The sequence below is a fragment of the Osmerus eperlanus genome, chromosome 14, assembly GCF_963692335.1.
Source record: "Osmerus eperlanus chromosome 14, fOsmEpe2.1, whole genome shotgun sequence".
Classification (NCBI taxonomy): Eukaryota; Metazoa; Chordata; class Actinopteri; order Osmeriformes; family Osmeridae; genus Osmerus; species Osmerus eperlanus.
The window spans coordinates 16,037,562-16,059,614 of record NC_085031.1 but is presented as its reverse complement, the minus strand read 5'-3'; the positions used below and the strand labels follow the sequence as shown (position 1 = coordinate 16,059,614).

At 50.5% G+C, this 22,053-nt stretch overlaps 1 protein-coding gene across 1 annotated transcript; it reads right to left on the bottom strand.

Annotated features, from left to right (window-relative positions):
* Positions 1–184: 184 nt before the first annotated feature.
* Positions 185–21,870, bottom strand: LOC134033419 (rapamycin-insensitive companion of mTOR-like). The gene is made up of 38 exons (XM_062477561.1): positions 21,743–21,870; positions 21,571–21,618; positions 20,243–20,340; positions 20,083–20,147; positions 19,796–19,927; positions 19,616–19,679; positions 19,291–19,417; positions 18,896–19,065; positions 18,594–18,661; positions 18,175–18,242; positions 17,717–17,799; positions 17,438–17,525; positions 17,142–17,232; positions 16,822–16,888; positions 16,573–16,653; positions 16,338–16,438; positions 15,748–15,907; positions 15,318–15,419; positions 15,108–15,154; positions 14,641–14,776; positions 14,095–14,294; positions 13,532–13,658; positions 12,961–13,125; positions 11,936–12,012; positions 11,565–11,643; positions 11,105–11,214; positions 10,256–10,343; positions 9,935–10,027; positions 9,706–9,812; positions 9,137–9,369; positions 7,662–8,700; positions 5,151–5,325; positions 4,763–4,847; positions 4,438–4,626; positions 2,446–2,604; positions 1,521–1,644; positions 538–676; positions 185–410 (listed from the first exon to the last, which is right to left on the bottom strand). Exons 1-38 carry the CDS (start codon positions 21,789–21,791, stop codon positions 336–338), a joined length of 5,109 nt encoding a protein of 1,702 aa, XP_062333545.1. The 5' UTR covers positions 21,792–21,870; the 3' UTR covers positions 185–335.
* Between the last annotated feature and the right edge of the window lie 183 nt (positions 21,871–22,053).

The following is a 22,053-nucleotide window of genomic DNA, read 5'->3' as shown; positions in this document are numbered from 1 at the left end:
GCCGGGGATGAGCAGGGCTGACTGAGGGGGGGTGAGCAGGGCTGACTGAGGGGGGGTGAGCAGGGCTGACTGAGGGGGGGTGAGCAGGGCTGACTGAGGGGGGGTGAGCAGGGCTGACTGAGGGGGGATGAGCAGGGCTGACTGAGGGGGGCTGACTGAGGGGGGCTGACTGAGGGGGGCTGACTGAGGGGGGCTGACTGAGGGGGGCTGACTGAGGGGGGGTGACTGAGGGGGGCTGACTGAGGGGGGCTGACTGAGGGGGGCTGACTGAGGGGGGGTGACTGAGGGGGGGTGACTGAGGCCTCCACAGGTTGAGAGGGAAGCTGCAGGGTTAGTTATGGGCTGGAGGGGGCGTCGGCCAGGCTGTTCTTTGGCGGCAAGGACAGAATGCTCTCTGCCTCTTCATACATCTGGGGAGAACACAGAAGGGAAAGGAGCATGCAGTATACTGTGCACGTACGTGTGTCTGTATGTGTTTGGGTAAATGTGTGTGTGCATGTGTGTGTGAGTGAGTTGATGTGTGTGAGTTGTGCCTACCGGGATAAAGGGCACGTCCTGGAAGAGCTCCTGGATGAAGCGTCGTGAGGGCAGACGGAACATACAGTGGGCCAGCAGGTGGGACACCTCAGAGTACAGGCAGATGTCATCGAACGCATACGGGAACTTCTCCTTGATCCTGATGAAACACACACACACAAACACACACACGTAAACCCCCGGAAACTGACAAGACTTTAACTGTGTATACCTTGCGCAAGGATTTCCTAAGTATCCTTGCGCAAGGATGAAGAGGGAAGCGTTAAAATAAGTGTGTGGTGTAACGGTTTAGGTTTGAGGTGCCAGGAAGGCCAATCCTACCAGATCAACTCAAATGTGTGTGTGTGGACACGTGTGTAAATATGTCAGCGCCTGTAGGTGAGAAACTAAGATAGGGGTATGTGCAGCTGGTTGGTGCGTTGTGTTCGCTCCCGGTGTGTCTGTCAGAACACAACTCTTCAAACGGCTTTCCTTTTGCTGATTTATTGCTAGCGGAGTTTCTTACATGACAGTGAAATGAGAGTGGTGCTGAAACAACACAGAACGTAAAACAATTACCATCATGCTCCCGACACAACATATGACAGAATATAAAGACTAATACGTTACCTATTATTATTAAACAAATATTATAGTCTATTGACATTATATCAATAAATTCCGATCGCTGTTGAAAACGAAACTAAACATTCCACATACAATGATCCGAATTACCGAGACTATTTATAAACTATACAGATTGAAATATGTTTAAACAATCAGAGGACAACAAACAAACAACAAAACAAACAACTTACTTTCATCATGAACGCACTCTACGGAACCAAAGATTATAAACTACGAATGCAAGAAATAAACCCAACCGTCATTCTCTATGATTCCAACTGATTCTAACTGATACATTTACTAAGACGGTCTCTTATTGGCTGATACCCGCCACACCATGCGGTGTCTGCAAGTGTGTGTGAACGTGTGTGTCCTACGTTAGCAGGTTGGTCTCGTGGCCCTTGGTGCCCACAGAGGAACTGAGGTGAATCACCAGCCGCAGCACCTCCTTCCTCAGTAGCACCCTGCCGGTGGGGGCATCCTCTGGGATGGACTTCACTCCTGGAGGGGGTGGAGGTAGAGGGTAGGGGGTGGAGGTAGAGGGTAGGGGGTGGAGGTAGAGGGTAGGGGGTGGAGGTAGAGGGTAGGGGGTGGAGGTAGAGGGTAGGGGGTGGAGGTAGAGGGTAGGGGGTGGAGGTAGAGGGTAGGGGGTGGAGGTAGAGGGTAGGGGGTGGAGGTACAGGGTAGGGGGTGGAGGTAGAGGGTAGGGGGTGGAGGTAGAGGGTAGGGGGTGGAGGTAGAGGGTAGGGGGTGGAGGTAGAGGGTAGGGGGTGGAGGTACAGGGTAGGGGGTGGAGGTAGAGGGTAGGGGGTGGAGGTAGAGGGTAGGGGGTGGAGGTAGAGGGTAGGGGGTGGAGGTAGAGGGTAGGGGGTGGAGGTAGAGGGTAGGGGGTGGAGGTACAGGGTAGGGGGTGGAGGTACAGGGTAGGGGGTGGAGGTAGAGGGTAGGGGGTGGAGGTAGAGGGTAGGGGGTGGAGGTAGAGGGTAGGGGGTGGAGGTAGAGGGTAGGGGGTGGAGGTACAGGGTAGGGGGTGGAGGTAGAGGGTGGAGGGTAGGGGGTGGAGGTAGAGGGTGGAGGTAGAGGGTGGAGGTTCAGTCATTTAGCATCAGGCCCATTGTCCTCCCCTTGCCTAACCCGTTTCCTGGTATTGGGCTAGATATTCTACAAGCACCTCGCCACATTCTTCCCAGATCAGTTACCAGCATAGTGTTTCCTGGCTCCGCCCGGTTTTCTACCGCTAGACCAAAAGGTTGTTGAGGGTAACAAATGTAAAGTATTCAGTTAGTAAAGATGGACCTTTACCCAGAACCAGTTCGGTGCTGTGTGTGCTTCCTGCAGAGTCCTGAGAAACAGCATCGCTGCAGCCGGACACCCCCGACAGCGTGGACTGGCCCATGACCTCCGGGTTGTTCTGTACAGGCGGACTGCACCACTCGGAGAAAGCGGGGACCTCGGTCAGGTCTGCAGGAGGAAGCGGTGAGAGTGAGTTTAAACAGAACCAGCCCGGATACAAGGAAAGCTGTTGCTTTGTTTTTGAAGGAGGGTTGATAATAGGTTCAGTTAGGTCCATAAATATTTGGACATTGACACAATTTTCATCATTTTGGCTCTGTATACCACCACAATGGATTTGAAATGAAACAATCAATATGTGCTTTAAGTGCAGACTTTCAGCTTTAATTTCAGGGTATTTACATCCAAATCAGGTGAACGGTGTAGGAATTACAACACATTTTATATGTGCCCCCCCCCTTTTTAAGGGACCAAAAATAATTGGACAAACTAACATAATCATAAATCTAATTGTCACTTTTAATACTTGGTTGCAAATCCTTTGCAGTCAATGACAGCCTGAAGTCTGGAACCCATAGACATCACCAGACGCTGGGTTTCGTCCCTGGTGATGCTCTGCCAGGCCTCTACTGCAACTGTCTTCAGTTCCTGCTTGTTCTTGGGGCATTTTCCCTTCAGTTTTGTCTTTAGCAAGTGAAATGCATGCTCAATTGGATTTAGGTCAGGTGATTGACTTGGCCATTGCAGAACATTCCACTTCTTTGCCTTAAAAAACTCTTTGGCTGCTTTCGCAGTATGCTTCGGGTCATTGTCCATCTGCACAGTGAAGCGCCGTCCTATGAGTTCTGAAGCCTTTGGCTGAATCTGAGCAGATAATATTGCCAGAAACACTTCAGAATTCATCCTACTGCTTTTGTCAGCAGTCACATCATCGATAAATACAAGGGAACCAGTTCCATTGGCAGCCATACATGCCCACGCCATAACACTACCTCCACCATGCTTCACTGATGAGGTGGTATGCTTTGGATCATGAGCAGTTCCTTCCCTTCTCCATACTCTTCTCTTCCCATCATTCTGGTACAAGTTGATCTTGGTCTCATCTGTCCATAGGATGTTGTTCCAGAACTGTACAGGCTCTTTTAGATGTTTTTTGGCAAACTCTAATCTGGTCTTCCTGTTTTTGAGACTCACCAATGGTTTACATCTTGTGGTGAACCCTCTGTATTTACTCTGGTGAAGTCTTCTCTTAATTTTTGACTTTGACACAGATACGCCTATCTCCTGGAGAGTGTTCTTGATCTGGCCAACTGTTGTGAAGGGGTTTTTCTTCACCAGGGAAAGAATTCTTCTGTCATCCACCACAGTTGTTTTCCGTGGTCTTCCGGGTCTTTTGGTGTTGCTGAGCTCACCAGTGCGTTCTTTCTTTTTAAGAATGTTCCAAACAGTTGATTTGGCCACACCTAATGTTTTTGCTATCTCTCTGATAGGTTTGTTTTGATTTTTCAGCCTAACGATGGCTTGCTTCACTGATGGTGACAGCTCTTTGGACTTCATATTGAGAGTTGACAGCAACAGATTCCAAACACAAATACCATACTTGAAATGAACTCTAGACCTTTTATCTGCTCCTTGTCAATGAAATAACGAACTCCCATGAGGGAATAACATACACCTGGCCATGGAACAGCTGAGCAGCCAATTGTCCAATTACTTTTGGTCCCTTAAAAAGGGGGGGGCCACATATAAAATGTATTGTAATTCCTACACCGTTCACTTGATTTGGATGTAAATACCCTGAAATTAAAGCTGAAAGTCTGCACTTAAAGCACATCTTGACTGTTTCATTTCAAATCCATTGTGGTGGTATACAGAGCCAAAATGATGAAAATTGTGTCAATGTCCAAATATTTATGGACCTAACTGTACATGTATGGCTGCATGTGTGTGTGTGCGAGCGTGTCTTTGTGCTTGCGAGCGTGTCTGTGTGTGTGTGTGTACCCGGGTTGCTGGCGTGAGCGTGGAAGCCCAGCACAGCCAGGCCGGTGCAGTACAGGCAGTTGTCGTCGCTGTGCTCCTGCAGGCCCGTCTCCTCTGGGCCCAGCGGCGGCCCAGCCCGGCTCCCCGCCATCAGCTCTGTGATGCTCAGCTGGGAGCGCAGCCCCGCGCGTCTCTGCCCGTCACTGGGGCCTGGGGAGGGGGGAGGGGGAGAGGAGATCGAGGGTGAAGAGAAGGTAAAGGGGAGGAGAGGAGGAGGAAGAGGAGGAGAGGACCAGAGAGAGGAGCGGTGGGGAAGCAGTGAGTGGAGCCTCCCTCGGTGCCTCACCATCTGAGTCTCCAGAGAAGAACTTGGCAGATCCGTCCTCAGAGGGAGGACTGGTCCTCTTCTGGAAGTACGGTGTCTCCTTGACCTAAGACCACATGCCATTGTTACTGTAAGGACTTTCATTTGGCTTTCAAAATAATTATCGTCATGTCCAACAGTTCTGGGAAAGAAGAGAGGATGGGGGGGGTTCCCACAACTATTTAATGGCCCAAGATATCCCAGTAGGGGGGGGGGGGTAACAAGCTATACACACACAAATAGGAGTGGAGAAGGAGACTGAGAGAGAGGGGAGAGAAAGAGAGAGGAGAGAGAGGTTAGAAAGAAATAGAGGAGAGAGAGAGGAGAGAAAGAGAGAGGAGAGAAAGAGAGAGAGGAGAGAAGTTCTCACGTGGAACATGTTGTTGATGTCGACAGGCAGCGCCAGACCGATGTAGTCGTCTGAGGAGGCGTAGGAGCAGGACACCATGGAGCGCAGCGAGGAGCAGCGCTGCAGGGAGCTCTGGCTGATGGGGCTCAGAAGCTCCTCCTTGTCAAGGGAGGCGAAGCTCAGGGCCTTCAGGACCCTGGACACACACACACACACACAGTCAGGACCCTGGACACACACACACAGTCAGGACCCTGGACACACACACACACAGTCAGGACCCTGCACACACACACACACACACAGTCAGGACCCTGGACACACACACACACACAGTCAGGAACCTGGACACACACACACACAGTCAGGACCCTGGACACACACACACAGTCAGGACCCTGGACACACACACACAGTCAGGAACCTGGACACACACACACAGTCAGGACCCTGGACACACACACACAGTCAGGACCCTGGACACACACACACACAGTCAGGAACCTGGACACACAAAGTCAGGAAACACACTCACGGTTGGAAACCAGGGTCCATAAACACACACACGGTCAGAAACCTAGGTACACACTTCCAGAGACACACAGGAGAGAGGAAAGAGAGAGAAAAACCAACACAGACTGACAGAGAGAAAAACAAACACACTTGTTTGGGTTGGCTCAGCGCCCAGAGGTGGGAGTTTCTGAGGAACATGTCTCCTCAGAAATGATCACCTGGCACAGTGACCCTCCTGCCAGACTATAGTCAGACTATAGTCAGACTACAGTTAGACTACAGTCAGACTACAGTCAGACTACAGTTAGCCTGGAGCCAGCCACCAGGCATGGTGATCTAACACAGGCCAGCCTCGGTAATGAAAGGGAGAGAGGCCACACAGTCGCAGTTGGGGGAGAGAGAGGGAGAGAATGAGGGAAGGAGGGAGAGGGCTATAGTGGGAGAGAGAGCATGAGGGACAGAGATAAAAGAGAGAGGGAGCGGGTAGAGTGGGAGAGAGAGGGAGGAAGACAGAGAGAGAGAGAGAGAGAGAGAGGAAGAGAGAGAGAGAGAGAGAGAGAGAGAGAGAGAGAGAGAGAGAGAGAGAGAGAGGGGAAGAAAGAGAAAGAAAACAAGCGGAAGTTTCATAGGGAAGGAATCTGGGACACAAGCCCACCAGAAGACGACAACAACAGTGGAGCGCACAATGGAGCAGAGCTCAGGGGAGTAGAGCCAGCCCTGACCTCCAGAGCACTGCAGGTGGATGGGAGCCAGAGGAACGGCAGGGGGGCGAGGGGGAGGGTTGGCTCTACAGGGGCGAGAGGCCCGGGGTCTTAGAACGCGTCCACGCACCGTGGGAGGAGGGTTCTGATGGGCCTGTGACGGGGCCTGGCCTCGCCCTGGCCCGAACCCCAGGGCCGCTTTACAGAACACCTGGGGAGGGGGGGGCGTTAGAGACAGCACAAACACAGGAGATTACTGGCCATAGGGGACAGGAAGGGGATGGGGGTTGGGAGGGAGGGAGGGAGGGAGGGAGGGGGGGAGGGAGGGAGGGGAGGGATGGGGGGAGGGAGGGAGGGGGGGAAGGAGGGGGGGAGGGAGGGGGGGAGGGAAGGGGGGAGGGAGGGGGGGGGAGGGAGGGGGGGAGGGAGGGAGGGAGGGGGGGGAGGGAGGGAGGGAGGGGGGGAGGGAGGGAGGGGGGGAGGGAGGGAGGGGGGGAGGGAGAGAGGGGGGTTGGGAGGGAGGGAGGGGGGGAGGGAGGGGTGTGCAGGCACTCTACAGAGGACCAGACTGGGGGGGGGGGGGCGGTAATTTAGTGGTGTGGTGTGACTAGGCTACATCTACCCTGATCACAGTTCAGTTACTGTACCTCCCTCACTGTACGTCATGCAAATCCAAAGAGAGCAAGTCTTAACAAGCACACACACACACGCAAACACACACACCACCCGTTTGGTCCGATGACACATGGTTTAGACGAGGTGCCTGTGGCTTTCACTGACTTTTGGTTTTGGGGGAGAGTCTGGCACTACTATTAACTGCTACAGTAGAGAGGAGAGGCCATCCTGGGAGGGCAGGAGGGAGGGAAGAAGAGAGAGAAAGTGAAGTAGGGAGAGAGAGGAAGAGAAGAATAGTGGAAGAGAGACTGGAAGAGAGGGAGATAGGGAGGGGGAGAGACAGGAAGTGGGAAAGAGAGTATCGTTGTACAGAAGTCTGGGGGAGTATTGAGAAACGGACGTTTCACACATTCTACAGCCGAGGCTGCAGAATGTGTATGACACAGGGATTAGCGAGTGTGTGGTATGTGTGTGTATGTGTGTGTGTGTGTATGTGTGAGTGTGTATGTGTGTGTGTGTATATGTGTGTGTGTATATGTGCGTATGTGTGAATGTGTATATGTGTATGTGTGTGTGTGTGTATGTATGTATGTGTGCGTATGTGTGTGTGAACGTGTATATATGTGTATGTATGTGTATTTGCATGTGTGTGTATGTGTGTGTGTGTGTGTGTGTGTATGTTTGTGTGTGTATGTGTGTGTACCTTCGCGGGGTGAGCCTGGAGTCCAGGCTGCCTGTCTTCATGGTGATGGTGTCGGTGAACAGGACGTCCTTGGCGGGCGATGCGAGCGCTTCGCTGTGGGACATCGAGGGGTGGAGCCTCTGCTGCTGGAGCCTCTTCAGCGTGGCGTAGCCCAGCGCGTCGCGACAGCTGGCGTACTTCAGCGTGGCGTAGCCCAGCGCGTCCCTGGAGCTGGAGTACGTGAGCCCGCAGTCCGTCAGGCTGCTGAGGGTGGCGACGGAGGGCGACTTGAGCGACTGGGCACGGCGTGGGAGGGTGTGGGAGGAGCCAGGAGGGACCAGGGCGGCGCCGTTGGGCCTGGGGAGGGGGGAGGAGTCGGGCTGTCGGGGGGGGGAGAGGGAGGGCAGGGTCTGGACGGCACGGGCGCTGATGACGGTGTTGAGGCTGACGCAGTCCGTGTCCATGCTGGAGGGCAGCGTCTCCCGCGAGGGCGACGAGCTCATGGAACTCACTCCGCTGGTGGTCGTGTCCGTGTTGAAGCTCTGGCTGCGGCTCTTGAAGTGAGCCCCGCCGCCCGGCGCCGGCCCCTCTCCCCCCAGACGCTCCCGGCTGCTCCTCTCCCGCTGTCCCGCCCCCAGGCCCCCCGTCCCGCCCACCACCACCCCCCCCTTTCCCTCCCCGATGCTGGGCGTGCTTCCCCGGCCCTCCGCGGACTTGACGCCCACGAACGACGTCTCCAGGGACACCGAGGGGCTGTCGGCCAGGCGGCCCTCGCCCTCGTCGCAGACGGGGAACACGTCGGCGGTGCCGAGGCCGTACGAGGGCTCCGTGACGGTGCGCTTGCGGCCGGGCTTGCCTTCCGGGCCGCGGCCCTGGCCAGCGGGCTTGGCGTCGCCGCTGCGGAGCTTCTTGCCGGACAGCGAGAGGGAGTGCAGCAGGCGGGTGCGGAAGCGGCTGGAGGCCAGCAGGGTGAAGGGGATGCGGTCCTTCAGCAGCTTGGGGCGGATGTAGAGGGGGGGCTCCGACGGGTCCTGCCTCTCGTCATCCAGGAGGTACACACCTGGCGGACAATTAGAGAGACAAATATGGGTATTTGTGGTGGCCGTTAACTTTTCTGCCCGAGGCAGTTCGATTGTGTAACAAATACAATAGATTTGTCTACGCTGTTTGTATATGTGAAGCATCACACCAGCCTGAACTAACTGCTCCATGGGGATAAATAAAGCTCTAAACTAAACTGCCGCTACTCAAACTCGTTTGGGAACCCGTCCCATTACTTTACACTACATTTACATTTAGTCATTTAGCAGACGCTCTTATCCAGAGCGACTTACAGTAAGTACAGGGACATTCCCCCCAGGCAAGTAGGGTGAAATGCCTTGCCCAAGGACACAACGTAATATTTCACGGCCGAGAATCGAACCGGCAACCTTCCGATTAATAGCCCGATTCCGTAACCACTCAGCCACCTGACTCCCGTCCCGTGTGTTACTCACTGGGCTGCGTGGAGTCGCTCTCGCTGTTGTGCTGGGAGCTGGTGGACTCGGAGGTGAGGCTGAGGGTGCTGGGCCCGGACGACAGCGGGGCAGCGGGGTGAGGCTCCACCTCCTCGGGGACCACGGGCCAGGGCGTGCTCCGGCCGTGCCTGACCGCGTCCCAGCCCTGCTGCTTCAGCAGCTCGCAGCCCTGCCGGGTCTTCCCGATCAGGCCCAGCACGTACACACACGTCCTGGAGGACAGGGGAGAGGGAGAGAGAGGGGGGAGTGAGGGGAAGAGGGGGGGAAGAGTGAAAGAGAGAGAGAGGTAGGAGGGGGTGGAAGAGAGAGGGGGTAGAGAAAGAGAGAGGGGGCAGAGTAAGAGGCCAGAGAGGAGAGAGAGGAAGTGAGAGAGGTAAGAAAGAGGGAAGAAAAAAGGGGCAGGAAGAGTGAGGTAAGAGGGGGTGGCAGAGAGAGGGGGCAGAGAAAGAGAGGCCAGAGTGAGAGATAGAGGAGAGGAGAGAGGGGAAGTGAAAGGGGCAGAAAGAGAGAGCCGAGAAGGAAGGAAGGGATCTTTGAGGCTGACTCACCCCCGGACAGACAGGACCTCACAGTGCTGGGCCAGAGCCACCATGTCCGGGATCACGCCCTCCTCCTGCAGCAGGTTCAGACCCCAGTTGGTCGACCCGATGTTGCCCTGGAGACAGAGACAAGTAGGAAGAATAAGACGCCCCCCTTTTTTTATTGTCAAAACGAAATTCCTAAGATACTATGATAAAGGCATAAAGGGCGTTAGTGGGCCTTGTGAGGGACACTGACCAATGCCCACAGAGCGGCTTTCAGCTGCTTAATGTCCTCCCATTGGTCCAGCATCGGGGAGCGAACTGTGTAGCTCAGGTCAGGAACCACGTTCTGGAAGACAGTACGAGGGAAAGAGAGAGACGTGTGTATGTGTGTGAGAGAGAGAGAGAGAGAGAGAGAGAGAGAGAGAGAGAGAGAGAGAGAGAGTGAGGATGTGAGATGAAGCGAGAGAGTGTGTGTGTGAGACAAAGCAAGAGAGAAAATTAGTTCACATCTGAACATTTAAACTTACAATATTGCCATTATTGTAGCTTCTGCAACTGAATAAGGTGCACTTACCTGGTTCTCCAGTAGATGGCAGCCTGTCTTATCATGAACAAGCTGGCCATATAAGTGCACAGGAAGATAAACATTTGGCCTCTGTAACCTGCCATAAAAACAACACAATCATGAGAGCTGTACCTCCGTTACCGACAGTTTGCACACACATATCACATACTCGAGTGGTTCAAGACATTTAAACACAAGGCGGGTGAAACATATCATATTTAGCTCTCTCTTAAAATGTCATAAACTATAAACAATTCATTCATCAGGGTAATGACAAATACCGAGCTGGCTAACCAACCAAATGGGGACCCAAATCGACTGGCTAGCTCTTGACAGTGAATTTCACGAAAATGTGTACAAAGAGCTAATACAAATAAAAAACATTGTCACGACATTGTACTTTAATATGTAGATACACACCTATATCGAAACATTCTGGCCTTAAAATCCAATATATGTTAGGATATTCCTTTCTCTTTTTGGCAGTTGGTCCCGTTATCGTCCGTTCAACCACTTTCAAGAGTAATGTCGAGTTTGACGATGCGCAAGACATAGCTACACATGGGCGGTGGCAGGGTATGGCTTGGTGAAACAAGCAAGAAAATTGCGTATCACATTGAAATTCAGACATTGATTTGAGCCACACGACTGTATGGCTTACTTAAATAGTGTTGCAAATAAAATAACCTAGACCCATGTCAGAATGTCAAAAACACAATAATTTACATTGTGGGACAGGTCAATTTCAGTTTGCGACGGTTCATTTTGCACTTTGGGACGGTTCATTTTGCACTTTGGGACAGTACTGGGACAGTGATTAAAAAAGTTAGTTGCGAGCCCCAGGGTCGCGAGGTCAACCTTTGGTTGCTACGGCGAACGTAGTTGTCCCCATCCACAGGTTTGCGGTAGGTGGTGAGAGCCTCGTTCAACTGCTCCTCGATCATGTCCACATACTTCAGGTTGTACTCCTGCCCAGGACAGAAGGGGGGACAGAGGGGAAGATGGAGTCTTAGAGCAGCCTCTCAATCCTGGTCCTCAGGACCACCTGCCCTGCATGTTCTAGACGTTTCCCTCTTCCAACACACCTATTTCAAATGAATGGCTTCTGCTGAACTTGATAATGACCCATTGGTTCAAACCAGGTGTGTTGGAAGAGGGAGACATCTAGGATATGCAGGGCATGGGGTCCCGAGGACCAGTATTGGGAAAGGCTATTTTAGAGGAGATGTATGACTGTTTAGACTCGATGTGGGTGATTAAGGCTCTTAAAACTAGCTTAGCTCTGTATTCTTTATAGGGATTTCTGTTTATAAAATACCTTCTGCCATTTTTCCAGCTGCTTGGTGACGTACCCCCTCTCGTTGAGGTAGGAGAACCCCTTAGGAATGGACAGGAACCTGTGGAGAACCAACACCAGTTAGCCGCAAACATAACTAATAAGGCCAACACAAATATCAAGCTTACACAGATCAAACAGACAGCCGTGATTAAGGAACATCACATATTACAAAGCTAACACAGATAACGGTGTCAGAGGAGCAACATAGCTAACAAAGCTAACACAGATAGCTATGTTGCTCCACTGACACCGCTATCTGTGTTAGCTTTGTTAGCGGTGTCAGTGGAGCAACATAGCTAACAAGGCTAACAGAGGCAGGCTCAGCAGGGACATCTGCGATAGCTTCTTACCGCAACAGCAGCAACACGCCTTTGTCTCCCATGTGTGTGAGCGCTGGCTTCATCTGGATGAGAGCGTGGAGGTTGGCCTGGCGGGAAAATAACAAAATGGAGTCAGCTAAGCAGACAAGCTCATAGACATATATACATGTCTATGGACAAGCTGATTATGCCAACTCAATGTTTACACATCAACAGACACCAAATAATCACGTAGAACTAGCTATTTCCAATATTTTTCACTTCTCGGCCCACTTGCATAGCTCATATTTTTACGCCCCCGCCCCCCCAAAATTAGTACGAATTTTAATAATCATTTACCAACAGTATATATAAATATTTTGATATCTATTAATTTTTCATATTTTAGTTTTCATTGGTTTGGCGGCACACCTGCATTACCAATCGCTGATCGAGAGGACACTTTTATCCACAGAGACAGTCAGGAGGGATTCAAACCTGCAAACTCTTGATCTGCAGTCAAATGCTCTACCACTGTGCTAAACCCATCCACATGCAGAAACATTCACCACACAGGGTACATAATTGAGAAGTGGTCACTTTGAGATGTGGCTAGTAAATACAGACCATTCTTTGACTCTAAACACGGAAAACATACAGTGCACTTCTGAACCTTGATCTTCTGCTGTACCTTCTACATTCCCACGTCGTTTAGGATAAAAGCGTTTATGAAACGTAAATTATTTTTTTGTACATTTTCTACATGTATCTTGTTTACTGTATGCACCTGCCCACCAAAGTAAATTCCTTGTTTGTGCCCACTTAGTTAGATTAAACACTATTCTAGGTGAAGGGAGTCAGGTGGCTGAGCGGTTAGGGAATCGGGCTAGTAATCTGAAGGTTGCCAGTTCGATTCCTGGCCGTGCCAAATGACGTTGTGTCCTTGGGCAAGGCACTTCACCCTACTTGCCTCGGGGGGAATGTCCCTGTACTTACTGTAAGTCGCTCTGGATAAGAGCGTCTGCTAAATGACTAAATGTAAATGTATTCTGATTCTAAACATTCTGGTCCTTCACCTTGTCCTCGCAGGCCTCATCCAGGATGTCCATGGCCTCCATGGAGACGGTCTTGTTGCGGTCGTGGAGCTGAGTCACCAGCAGCTCGATGCCCCAGTTGCTGAAGAACTCCACGTTGGCTCTCAGGAGAACCCGCAGGTGCTTGGTGGCGTACAGCCTGCAGTTCTGCAAAACCACCAACAGGGGGGGACGCTAATCAACCTCTCTCACGATCGCTCTAACTCAGCCTCTCTCAACTCTGGTGCTCAGGACCCCCTGCACTCCATGTTCTAGATGTTTCCCTCTTCCAACACACCTCGTTCAAATACATGGGTCGATATCAGGCTTCTACTGAGCGTGATGACGACCCGTTCATTTAGACCTGCTGTGTTGGAAGAAGGAAACATCTAAAACATACAGGACGTAGGTTTATTGTCAAATGTGGATGGGACAGCTTTTTTATTTTTTATTTTATCGGGTCCCAAGGACCAGGATTGGTCGACATCACTATCTGCTATCTCTACCATCAGTCTAGCTTGTAGTGTTCTAGGTTTGAACTGGTGGAGTGTGTCGGTGTGCGGGTGCTGCTTACGTCCGTGGCTGCGGTGAGGATCTTGGACAGGATGACGCGGGCTAGGCCGTCGCGGCTGTAGTCCAGGGTGGACACGGTCAGCTTCAGAAGCGGGTCCTGGTTCTTCAGGGTGCAGAGGTTCAACAGGCTGGTGGAGAGACGGAGAGAGAGAGTTAGAGAGAGAGCTAGAGAGAGAGAGTTAGAGAGAGAGAGAGAGAGAGAGAGAGAGAGAGAGAGAGAGAGAGAGAGAGAGAGAGAGAGAGAGAGAGAGAGAGAGAGAGAGAGAGAGAGAGAGAGAGAGAAAGGTAATATGTTTTGCACAGCATTACACTACAACTAATATCACAGGAACAGCTCATGTACATTATGGGAAGTGAACACCTGAGCATGCCTGTTCACTGAACCACAGAACACCCCTTCATATTTCATCCTTTCATTCAAAGCCACATACGGGGTGGGGGCGGGGCTTGAGTCGACCCTCCAACCTCTGGATCTGCCGCCACACGCCGCTCTACCACAGAGCTCTACCCATCCCCTACCGCCCTCACAGGGGTGAAGCCTAACCCCGCGGGCCGGACACCCACCACTGGAAGACGCTGCACTTCTCCAGCGTTTTGACGCCGTGCGGGTGGGCGGAGAGAGCGCCCAGGAACAGGAAGAAGTGCTGGCTGAGCGTAGTCAGCAGGCCGTTGCTATGGAAACCGCGATCGGGCTTGAGGCCAGAGGAGGAGGCCAGCCAGTGGACGATGTCCTTCACCAGCTCCTCCAGGTAACCCTGGCCCTCCTGGGGAGAAAGGGGGGGGGGGAGAGAGAGAAAGTAAGAAAGAGTGACAGAGAAGAGAGGCAGAGAGAAAGAGAGGATGGGGGGAAAAAGAGTGACAGAGAGAGAGAGAAAAGAGGAGAGGGGCAAAGAGAGAACAGAAAAAAGAAAGTGAGGCAGGAAGAAAGAGAGGATGGGGGGGGAAACTGCTCACGTGTGTGTGTGTAGCGTGTGTGTGTGTGTGTGTGTACGCACAGGCACGTGTGTGTGTACGCACGGGCACACGTGTGTGTGTAGTGTGTGTGTGTGTGTACGCACAGGCACGTGTGTGTGTAGCGTGTGAATCTGTGTGCACGTGTGTGTCCCTCACCTCGTCAGACTCCTGCAGGAACTCAATGAACTGACAGCCCACCACGGTGAGCTGTCTGGCCATGGGGTGGTCCAGCTCCAGGCTGGAGTACAGCTTACTGCTGGGCTTGTAGAAGTACAGCAGCCGCCGCACGAACCTGCGCGCACACCCACACACACACACACAGACACACACACACACACAGAGATAGACACACACACACACAGACAGACACACACACAGACAGACACACACACACACACACGCAGAGATAGACACACACAGACAGACACACACACAGAGATAGACACACACACAAAGAGACAGACACACACACAGACAGACACAAACACATACAGACACACACACACACACACAGAGACAGACACACACACAGACAGACACCCACACACAGTAAATCGCAACATAACGCCCATAACTGCTCACAGCCAAAGAGCTGAAGGAGGACAGAGTTCAAACAGACTTACTTGTGCATGTGTTCATCCTTATTGCTACGCAGGCTAACATTTGGCCACTGAGGGGGGAAAACCCACAAAACTACATCAGTAACAAGTACAGTAACACACGGCAACAGTCTGACAGAGAGACAGGGCCTGCCCGCTGGGCCTCCCCGCTGGGCCTCCCCGCTGGGCCTCCCCTCTCGCCCCTGGGCTCCAGGCTGGCCAGGCTCCCCTCACCTTCAGTATGGTGCCGATGAGGACCCAGTTCCAGTCCAGGTTCTCCTTGTGGTTCAGGATGTGGCTGTCTCTCAGGTGCGTCAACAAGGAATCTTCTGTGTCCTGCATGACATACAGCACATACGTTGTCACAGCAACATGGTTCTACTGATGGGGGGGGACGGGGGGGTTGCGTTTTCAATGGGGTTCCTGTGCACAAGCAGGTGAGTGGTTGTCGCCGTATTTTTCCATCCATAAATCCTCCTATCTCTCAACTGGAAAAACAAGTTGGGTATGCTTTTGCTACTGAAAATTGTCACGGAGAATGTCCTTTCTGGGAAAAAAAGCACCTGGAATTATCAACCCCTGGGTGGGATGGAAAATGACCTTTAGAGATACCGGGTTTTGTTATTCGGGTACGTAGTTCCTGACCTCATGAGACCATGCCCACCTTGATGATGTCTCTCTGGGGCCTGAAGTGCTGCTCTCGACAGTGCTGCGACGCCGCGGCCTTGAGGACGATGTGGTCGAGATACAGGCTGTGGGGTTTCGGCCTTCGCTTCTTCCTCTCGTGAAACCACTTCAGCTGGTTCACCGCTCCGCTCGCCCGTCTAGAATGTCGGTGTTAACGTCAGCGAGATAGTCCTCCACCATGAGGGACTTTGTACATTAAAAAGCTTCTTTTTTTTTTTTTGCAAGACATTTGGTGTAATTATTTTTTTTTTTTTCCTCTCTTTGAAAGTGTTACATAAGAGAAGGTTCTTCCACTTTCGTGTGTGTGGGATGCATGTGTGGGTGTGTTTGGGATGCGTGTGTGGGTGTGTTTGGGATGCGTGTGCGGGTGTGTTTGGGATGCGTGTGTGGGTGTGTGTGTGTGTGTGTGTGGGATGCATGTGTGGGTGTGTTTGGGATGCGGGTGTGTGTGTGGGTGTGTGGGTGTGTATGTGTGGGTGTGTGTGTGTGTGGGTGTGTGTGTGGGTGTGTGTGGGATGCGTGTGTGGGTGTGTTTGGGATGCGTGTGTGTGCGAGGCTACCACTCACAGTCTCTTCTCCTGTGCGATGTCGAAGGAGGCGGCCATGTTCATGAGAGTGGGCAGACAGTGCAGGTGATGGCTGTGACTGTGTGGGAGGATGGTGTTGGTCTGAGGAAGAGAACACGCACACACACACACAATGACCTCGCTGACAGCATGGGGACATCCGGAGGGACGCTGGGACCAGTTTTAGAACTCTCCCAGAGTCCCTCATGTCTACAGAGAAGAGAGCAGCTGGTTACCATGTGGAGGAGTTCGCCCAGGAGAATCATGGCTCGTACCGAGATGTTGTCATCACTGCTGGTGATCACCTCAACGAGACCCTGTGGAGGGAGGGAGGGAGGGAGGGAGGGAGGGATGAAGAGAAAAAGAGAGAGACAGAAATGATTTCAAACAGGGTGTGTTTGTTAATAATCAACCTAGAACCACTGATGTCTTGTAGATGATCAATCTTTCTGGGTACAGATAGACTCCATGCTGCACGAGCCCACCTCTAACAGTCCACTCTTGATGAAGGCCGACAAGACTAGAGCCAGGTAATTATCCATGAGGTCAGGCCTGACGGGGAAAACAGGAAACAATATTACTTTTTACTATTATATATATACAGTTTGTTATTTATTATAATACACTACATATATTTCGGTGTCTGAGTCAAGGAACAGTCTGTATTGACTGGCTACATCGCAACCACATCTCAGCTACCAGGCATGGTGAACAACATTCTTCTTCTCCCCCCCCTCCCTCACTTTAGTCATCTCTTACTTTGCCAATATGATATGAGTTGAACGAGGCAGTGGGGGGGCCTTACCTTGAGCGTGCTCGGTGTGGAAGGATTATTTTCGCTTCAGCAGCAACGAAACCATCTGACAACCTCCAGCTGTCTTGAAACCTGCTGGGATCTGCAGAGAGCCGATAATATAGACGGTGGAAAATCTAGTTCAAACATTCCCACCGTACCTGTCTTTTAGTGTTTATCGTGTTCTGAACTGAGACATCAGCAGAGAGAAAATACATTTTGAAAAGAAAGAGGATAGCTGAAGTTTACGATGTTTATTTTTAAATAACCATCAAATAGTGCTTTGAAGAAAGAGTTCCTGTACCCACCTACACTGTTAAGTGCTTCTAGAAAATCGGCAGTTCCAACTGGCACAGGGAGACGAAAGATATCATACATGACCTCTAACAGGCCTTTCTGTGGGGGTGAGACCAGGGAAACACAGAGTTAGTCACAATATTACTGAAAATCATTTTGCCCCTTAAACTGGACACTTTACACGGACATCAATGTAAAGGCAAAATAGACAGGTGTGAAACCAAACTTCAGACCACATACCCCCCACCTCATGGTAAATAAAGCTTTAATATAGCTGTGTGTGTACCTACCCTCACCTCCATATTTGGAATACAGAGCAAGCCAATCAGAGACTGTATTCCAGAGTTGCCTGACTTGCACAGGTTAATGATGCCTGGAGGAAGAAGGAGATGGATGTAAAACAATCACATAATACTGCTGTGTAGATGTACACACTCTGGCCTACAGGCACAGAAAACCAGTAAATACTAAATGTTTTGATTGAATTCAAAGGAAAATTCCTTCAGGAATAATTTCGACAATCTCGAATAAGATATAAATTCCAAAACACAGATGTTTTCCACAGACTCACAGAAAATGTACAAATACACATACATTTACACAGAAAATGTACAAACACATGACGTTTATGAGAAAAAATCTTGGTTGACCAAGACTTTATATGCAAAACTAAAAATGAATACACATCTTAATTATGACCCTTATACTGCATATGAGGTTCCACAAGTCACAGGTATTACGGTTTTACCTGACCAGGAGCGGAAGGAAGCTACTATGGACATCTTACTAGCCAGGAAGCACGCCTCACGGTCCTCTCTACAACACAAACACCCACAGGCCAGCATGAAACACCCACAGGCCAGCATGAAACACCCATAGGCCAGCATGAAACACCCACAGGCCAGCATGAAACACCAATAGGCCAGCATGAAACACCCACAGGCCAGCATGAAACACCCACAGGCCAGGATGAAACACCCACAGGCCAGCATGAAACACCCATAGGCCAGCATGAAACACCCACAGGTCAGCATGAAACACCCACAGGCCAGCATGAAACACCCATAGGCCAGCATGAAACACCCACAGGCCAGCATGAAACACCCACAGGCCAGCATGAAACCGCGCTGAGCAACGCTGGCTTCTGTTCACCGCTAGAGAACTCACTTCAGCTGGCTCTCCGCTGTGTCCGAGTTGTGTCTGTAGTGGAAGTCTGTGTAGGGTGCCAGTATTTGCTGAAGGGGGGAAACAATTGATATTTATACATTTTATTAAATTAATTATTAAATAATTAAAATTTATATAATATATTATATAATTTATAATATAGACATTATATATTAATTATATATACACACACATGTATTTATAATAATAATAATAATAGTAATTCCCCCAAAACGTTATTTGGAGTTGGAGCTCGAAGCTCAGTCTCTCATAGTAGTCGTATCTCTCTGTGCTTCCATTACCTCCAGCTCCACGTCGGAGTGCACAAACTGGCGAGTGTGTGGGTGGTTGAGGAGGTGCAGGACGGTGGTGATGAGGGCCTCGTTGATGCGGCTCAGCTGGCAGTCGATGACGTTCTTCAGGAGGGTGCTGAGGCCTCCCCTCTGGGCCACCACCATGGGGTTCTTCAGGGCTGGGGGCCACAGGAGTCACAGGGGGGCCTGTCAGAGAGTGTGTGTGTGTGTGTGTGTGTGTGTGTGTGTGTGGGGTGAGGGGGTCACCCACCAAGCTCACAGATGTGTGTGTGTGTGTGTGTGTGTGTGTGGGGTGAGGGGGTCACCCACCAAGCTCACAGATGTGTGTGTGTGTGTGTGTCACTCACCAAGCTCACAGATGTGTGTGTGTGTGTGTCACTCACCAAGCTCACAGATGATGGCGATGCAGGCGCGCACCATGCGGTCTCGCTCCTGCCTCCCATCGTTGCCCACGGCGATGATGGAGTTGGTGATGGAGGAAGGGAAGAGCAGCGCATTCACAGTAATCATCTGTAGGGGGCAGCAGAGAGAAGGGTTTAACGGCAGCTCAATGTAAAGAATGTTCCATTGACGCTTTTATCCTAAGCGACCCAGAACAGCTTGTTAAATTATCTTTTTTTTTCTTGTCTTGGTGGTTAGATGGAGGTGGTTCATTTCTGGAGGAGGGAGGGCGAGGGGATTATACTTTAGGGGGGGGGGGGGTCCTACCTTTCGCACCAGCCGGAGCGCCTGTGTTCGCTCCACCTCGTTATTCTGCTGGATGTCTATGCACCTGCCGGAGGGTACAGGTCAAAGGTCAAGACAGGGTGTTGATGAATGAGGCAATCTGGGGGCACAGGGTTCCTGTGTGGGTGGGAGAGGGGGATAGGTCAACTGGTGAAAACCCACCTGGCGATCAGGTAGTCCACCTGTAGCCTGAGGACCTTTTCCAGGATGTTGCTGTCCCTGATGAGGTAGCGCAGCGCACGCAGGCCGGCCGCGCGCACCTCCTTAGCCTCGTTCAGCAGCGCCAGACGTAGGCTGGGGGGGCCACACACACACACACACACACACACAGAGGGGAAAGTATTGAAGAATACTACTGACGGAGAAGTATTAATAGAACACAAAACAAGTATTTTCATATAAGTGTTTGCCAAAGTATCTGTAGTTGCTTTGTTAAAATAATCACTCACCAAACAATTATTTCTTCATATGTCAACCCAAGTCTCTCCTCTGAATGACCGACATTGCAGAGAAGCTGTGGGAGAAACAGGCGTACCAGTATGAATGACACATCTCAAAACACTCTTTCTCACACACACACACACACGTTTGTGGAGTTGTCACACCGACCTTTATGAAGTTGTTCAGGTGGCCAAGCTTGCGCATATTGGAGACTCCTTGTTGCTTGGCAACATTTTGAAGGATCTCCCGAAGGTTCTCGGAGGGATCTGAAAACCCAGTAAAGGTTCGCTCTGTTAGAACTTCCAAAAGGAAAAAGATTGGTGTGTTCCAAGACTGTGATGAGGGCTGACCGACATCAGGACCAAAGCATGACGACTGACCAATATTGAAAACTGGAAAAACATAAACACAATTCAAATACATGCAGGTCTAAATAGTGGTGTCCCGACTTGACCGTTCGTTGCCGTGCGTACGTTTAAGGTTAGGTCTAAAGTGGTTTGGTTGGGTGTTACGATAATCTTGGAATCATGACCGAAATATTTTTTATGACAAAACCAGGTCTGCATTAATCTGAGCACTAGCAGAAATATGCAGCATTGAGTTAAGGAGTACAAAACAGCCGACAGCAGATCACATGGTGATTTTAAAGACATTAACCAGAGTTTAACCCTGGTTTCCCTGTGGTGAGGACAGGGATCTCTAGAGAACATGACCTTTACTGCGTATTAAACTTTCTTTCTTTTTTACTGGAAAGGACAAACGATTACCTCACATAACTTCTAAACCCAAACCTTCTGACTAGCAGTAATATTCCAAGAACTCTGACTTGAATGTACGTCAGTGGGGGGGGGGTGTAAGGGTAAGGGGTGTCTGTGCGTGCGTGTGTGTGTGTGTGTGGGGGGGGTATGGGTAAAGTGTGTGTGTGTGTGTGTTAGTGTGTTTATTTGGGGAGTATAAGGGCTAACAAGATTAGACAAATAACGAATTAGCACCATATGTTATTTATCACGGCATCCTTACACAACTATTAATGTCATGTAGCTAGATTGCCACAATATAATTATGCGTTTACACCGCGAAGGTTACGCAGTACACGGGTCGTTTGTCACATGCGTACCAGCTGCAGCAGCTAAGTTGCTAGCTGACACTGTAGTTACTGTATCTCTATGTAAATTAATTTTGAAGAAAACACACTGTGTGTGTGTGTGACATTTAGGCTAGCTCGCGTGCTATATCGGCTAAAATGTATTATTTAATAACTGCAGGAATGTACTGGTAATTAGCAGTGTTAAAACTTGCTGGCTTGCTACAAATAAAATGCATTTCATTCAGTCTGTGTCTTAGCATGATAACATGTATGATAGCAGCATCTTTCTTGGGCTAGACTAGCCAGCAACATGGGCTGGTATCAGTGATGAATGATGATGATGATGATGATGATGATGATGATGATGATGATGATGATGATGCTGACTCCAATCTGATTCATAACGTACCTCTGGAAAGATCGAGCGGTACATTTTCCTCCCCACTGTCATTCCGACCTGCCAAACTCAGAATTAACATCAACACGGTAAAGGGAAAAACAGCGATTATTGAGCCTCAGACAACTTTCTGATGGGTCAGTGTCCATTACAACCACGGAAGAAGAAATCTGGTCTCACTCACCTCGCATCCGAATGCTTCGGGACGGACGGCCTCGGATGCTGACCGCCATGTTTCCAGAATTTTTTCTCAACTCCACCTGAAACAACAGGGATTATCGCGAGAAACACATGAGTTCAGCTACTACATTTTTCATTCAGCAACACCAGCAGGGGGAAAATACCGCCTTTCCACTAAATAAAACTGTAATGATGACTGCCAATGTGTACACAATCAGACAAACAGTCACTGTTTAAAAAAGTTTCTACATTTCTGTTATTTCTCGTTGTGATCAGTGACACCCAAACACAAATTGTTTACATTCACACCTTATT

Bases quoted from the DNA above. Each gene is read 5' to 3' on its own strand.
- LOC134033419 (XM_062477561.1), bottom strand. From the start codon at position 21,791: ATGGCGGTCAGCATCCGAGGCCGTCCGTCCCGAAGCATTCGGATGCGA. The intron at 9,370-9,705 runs GTGAGTCAGCCT...CCTGTCCTCCAG, and splicing joins GAGGTCCTGTCTGTCCGGGG to GACGTGTGTGTACGTGCTGG. The intron at 8,701-9,136 runs GTGAGTAACACA...ATTGTCCGCCAG, and splicing joins GAGCGACTCCACGCAGCCCA to GTGTGTACCTCCTGGATGAC.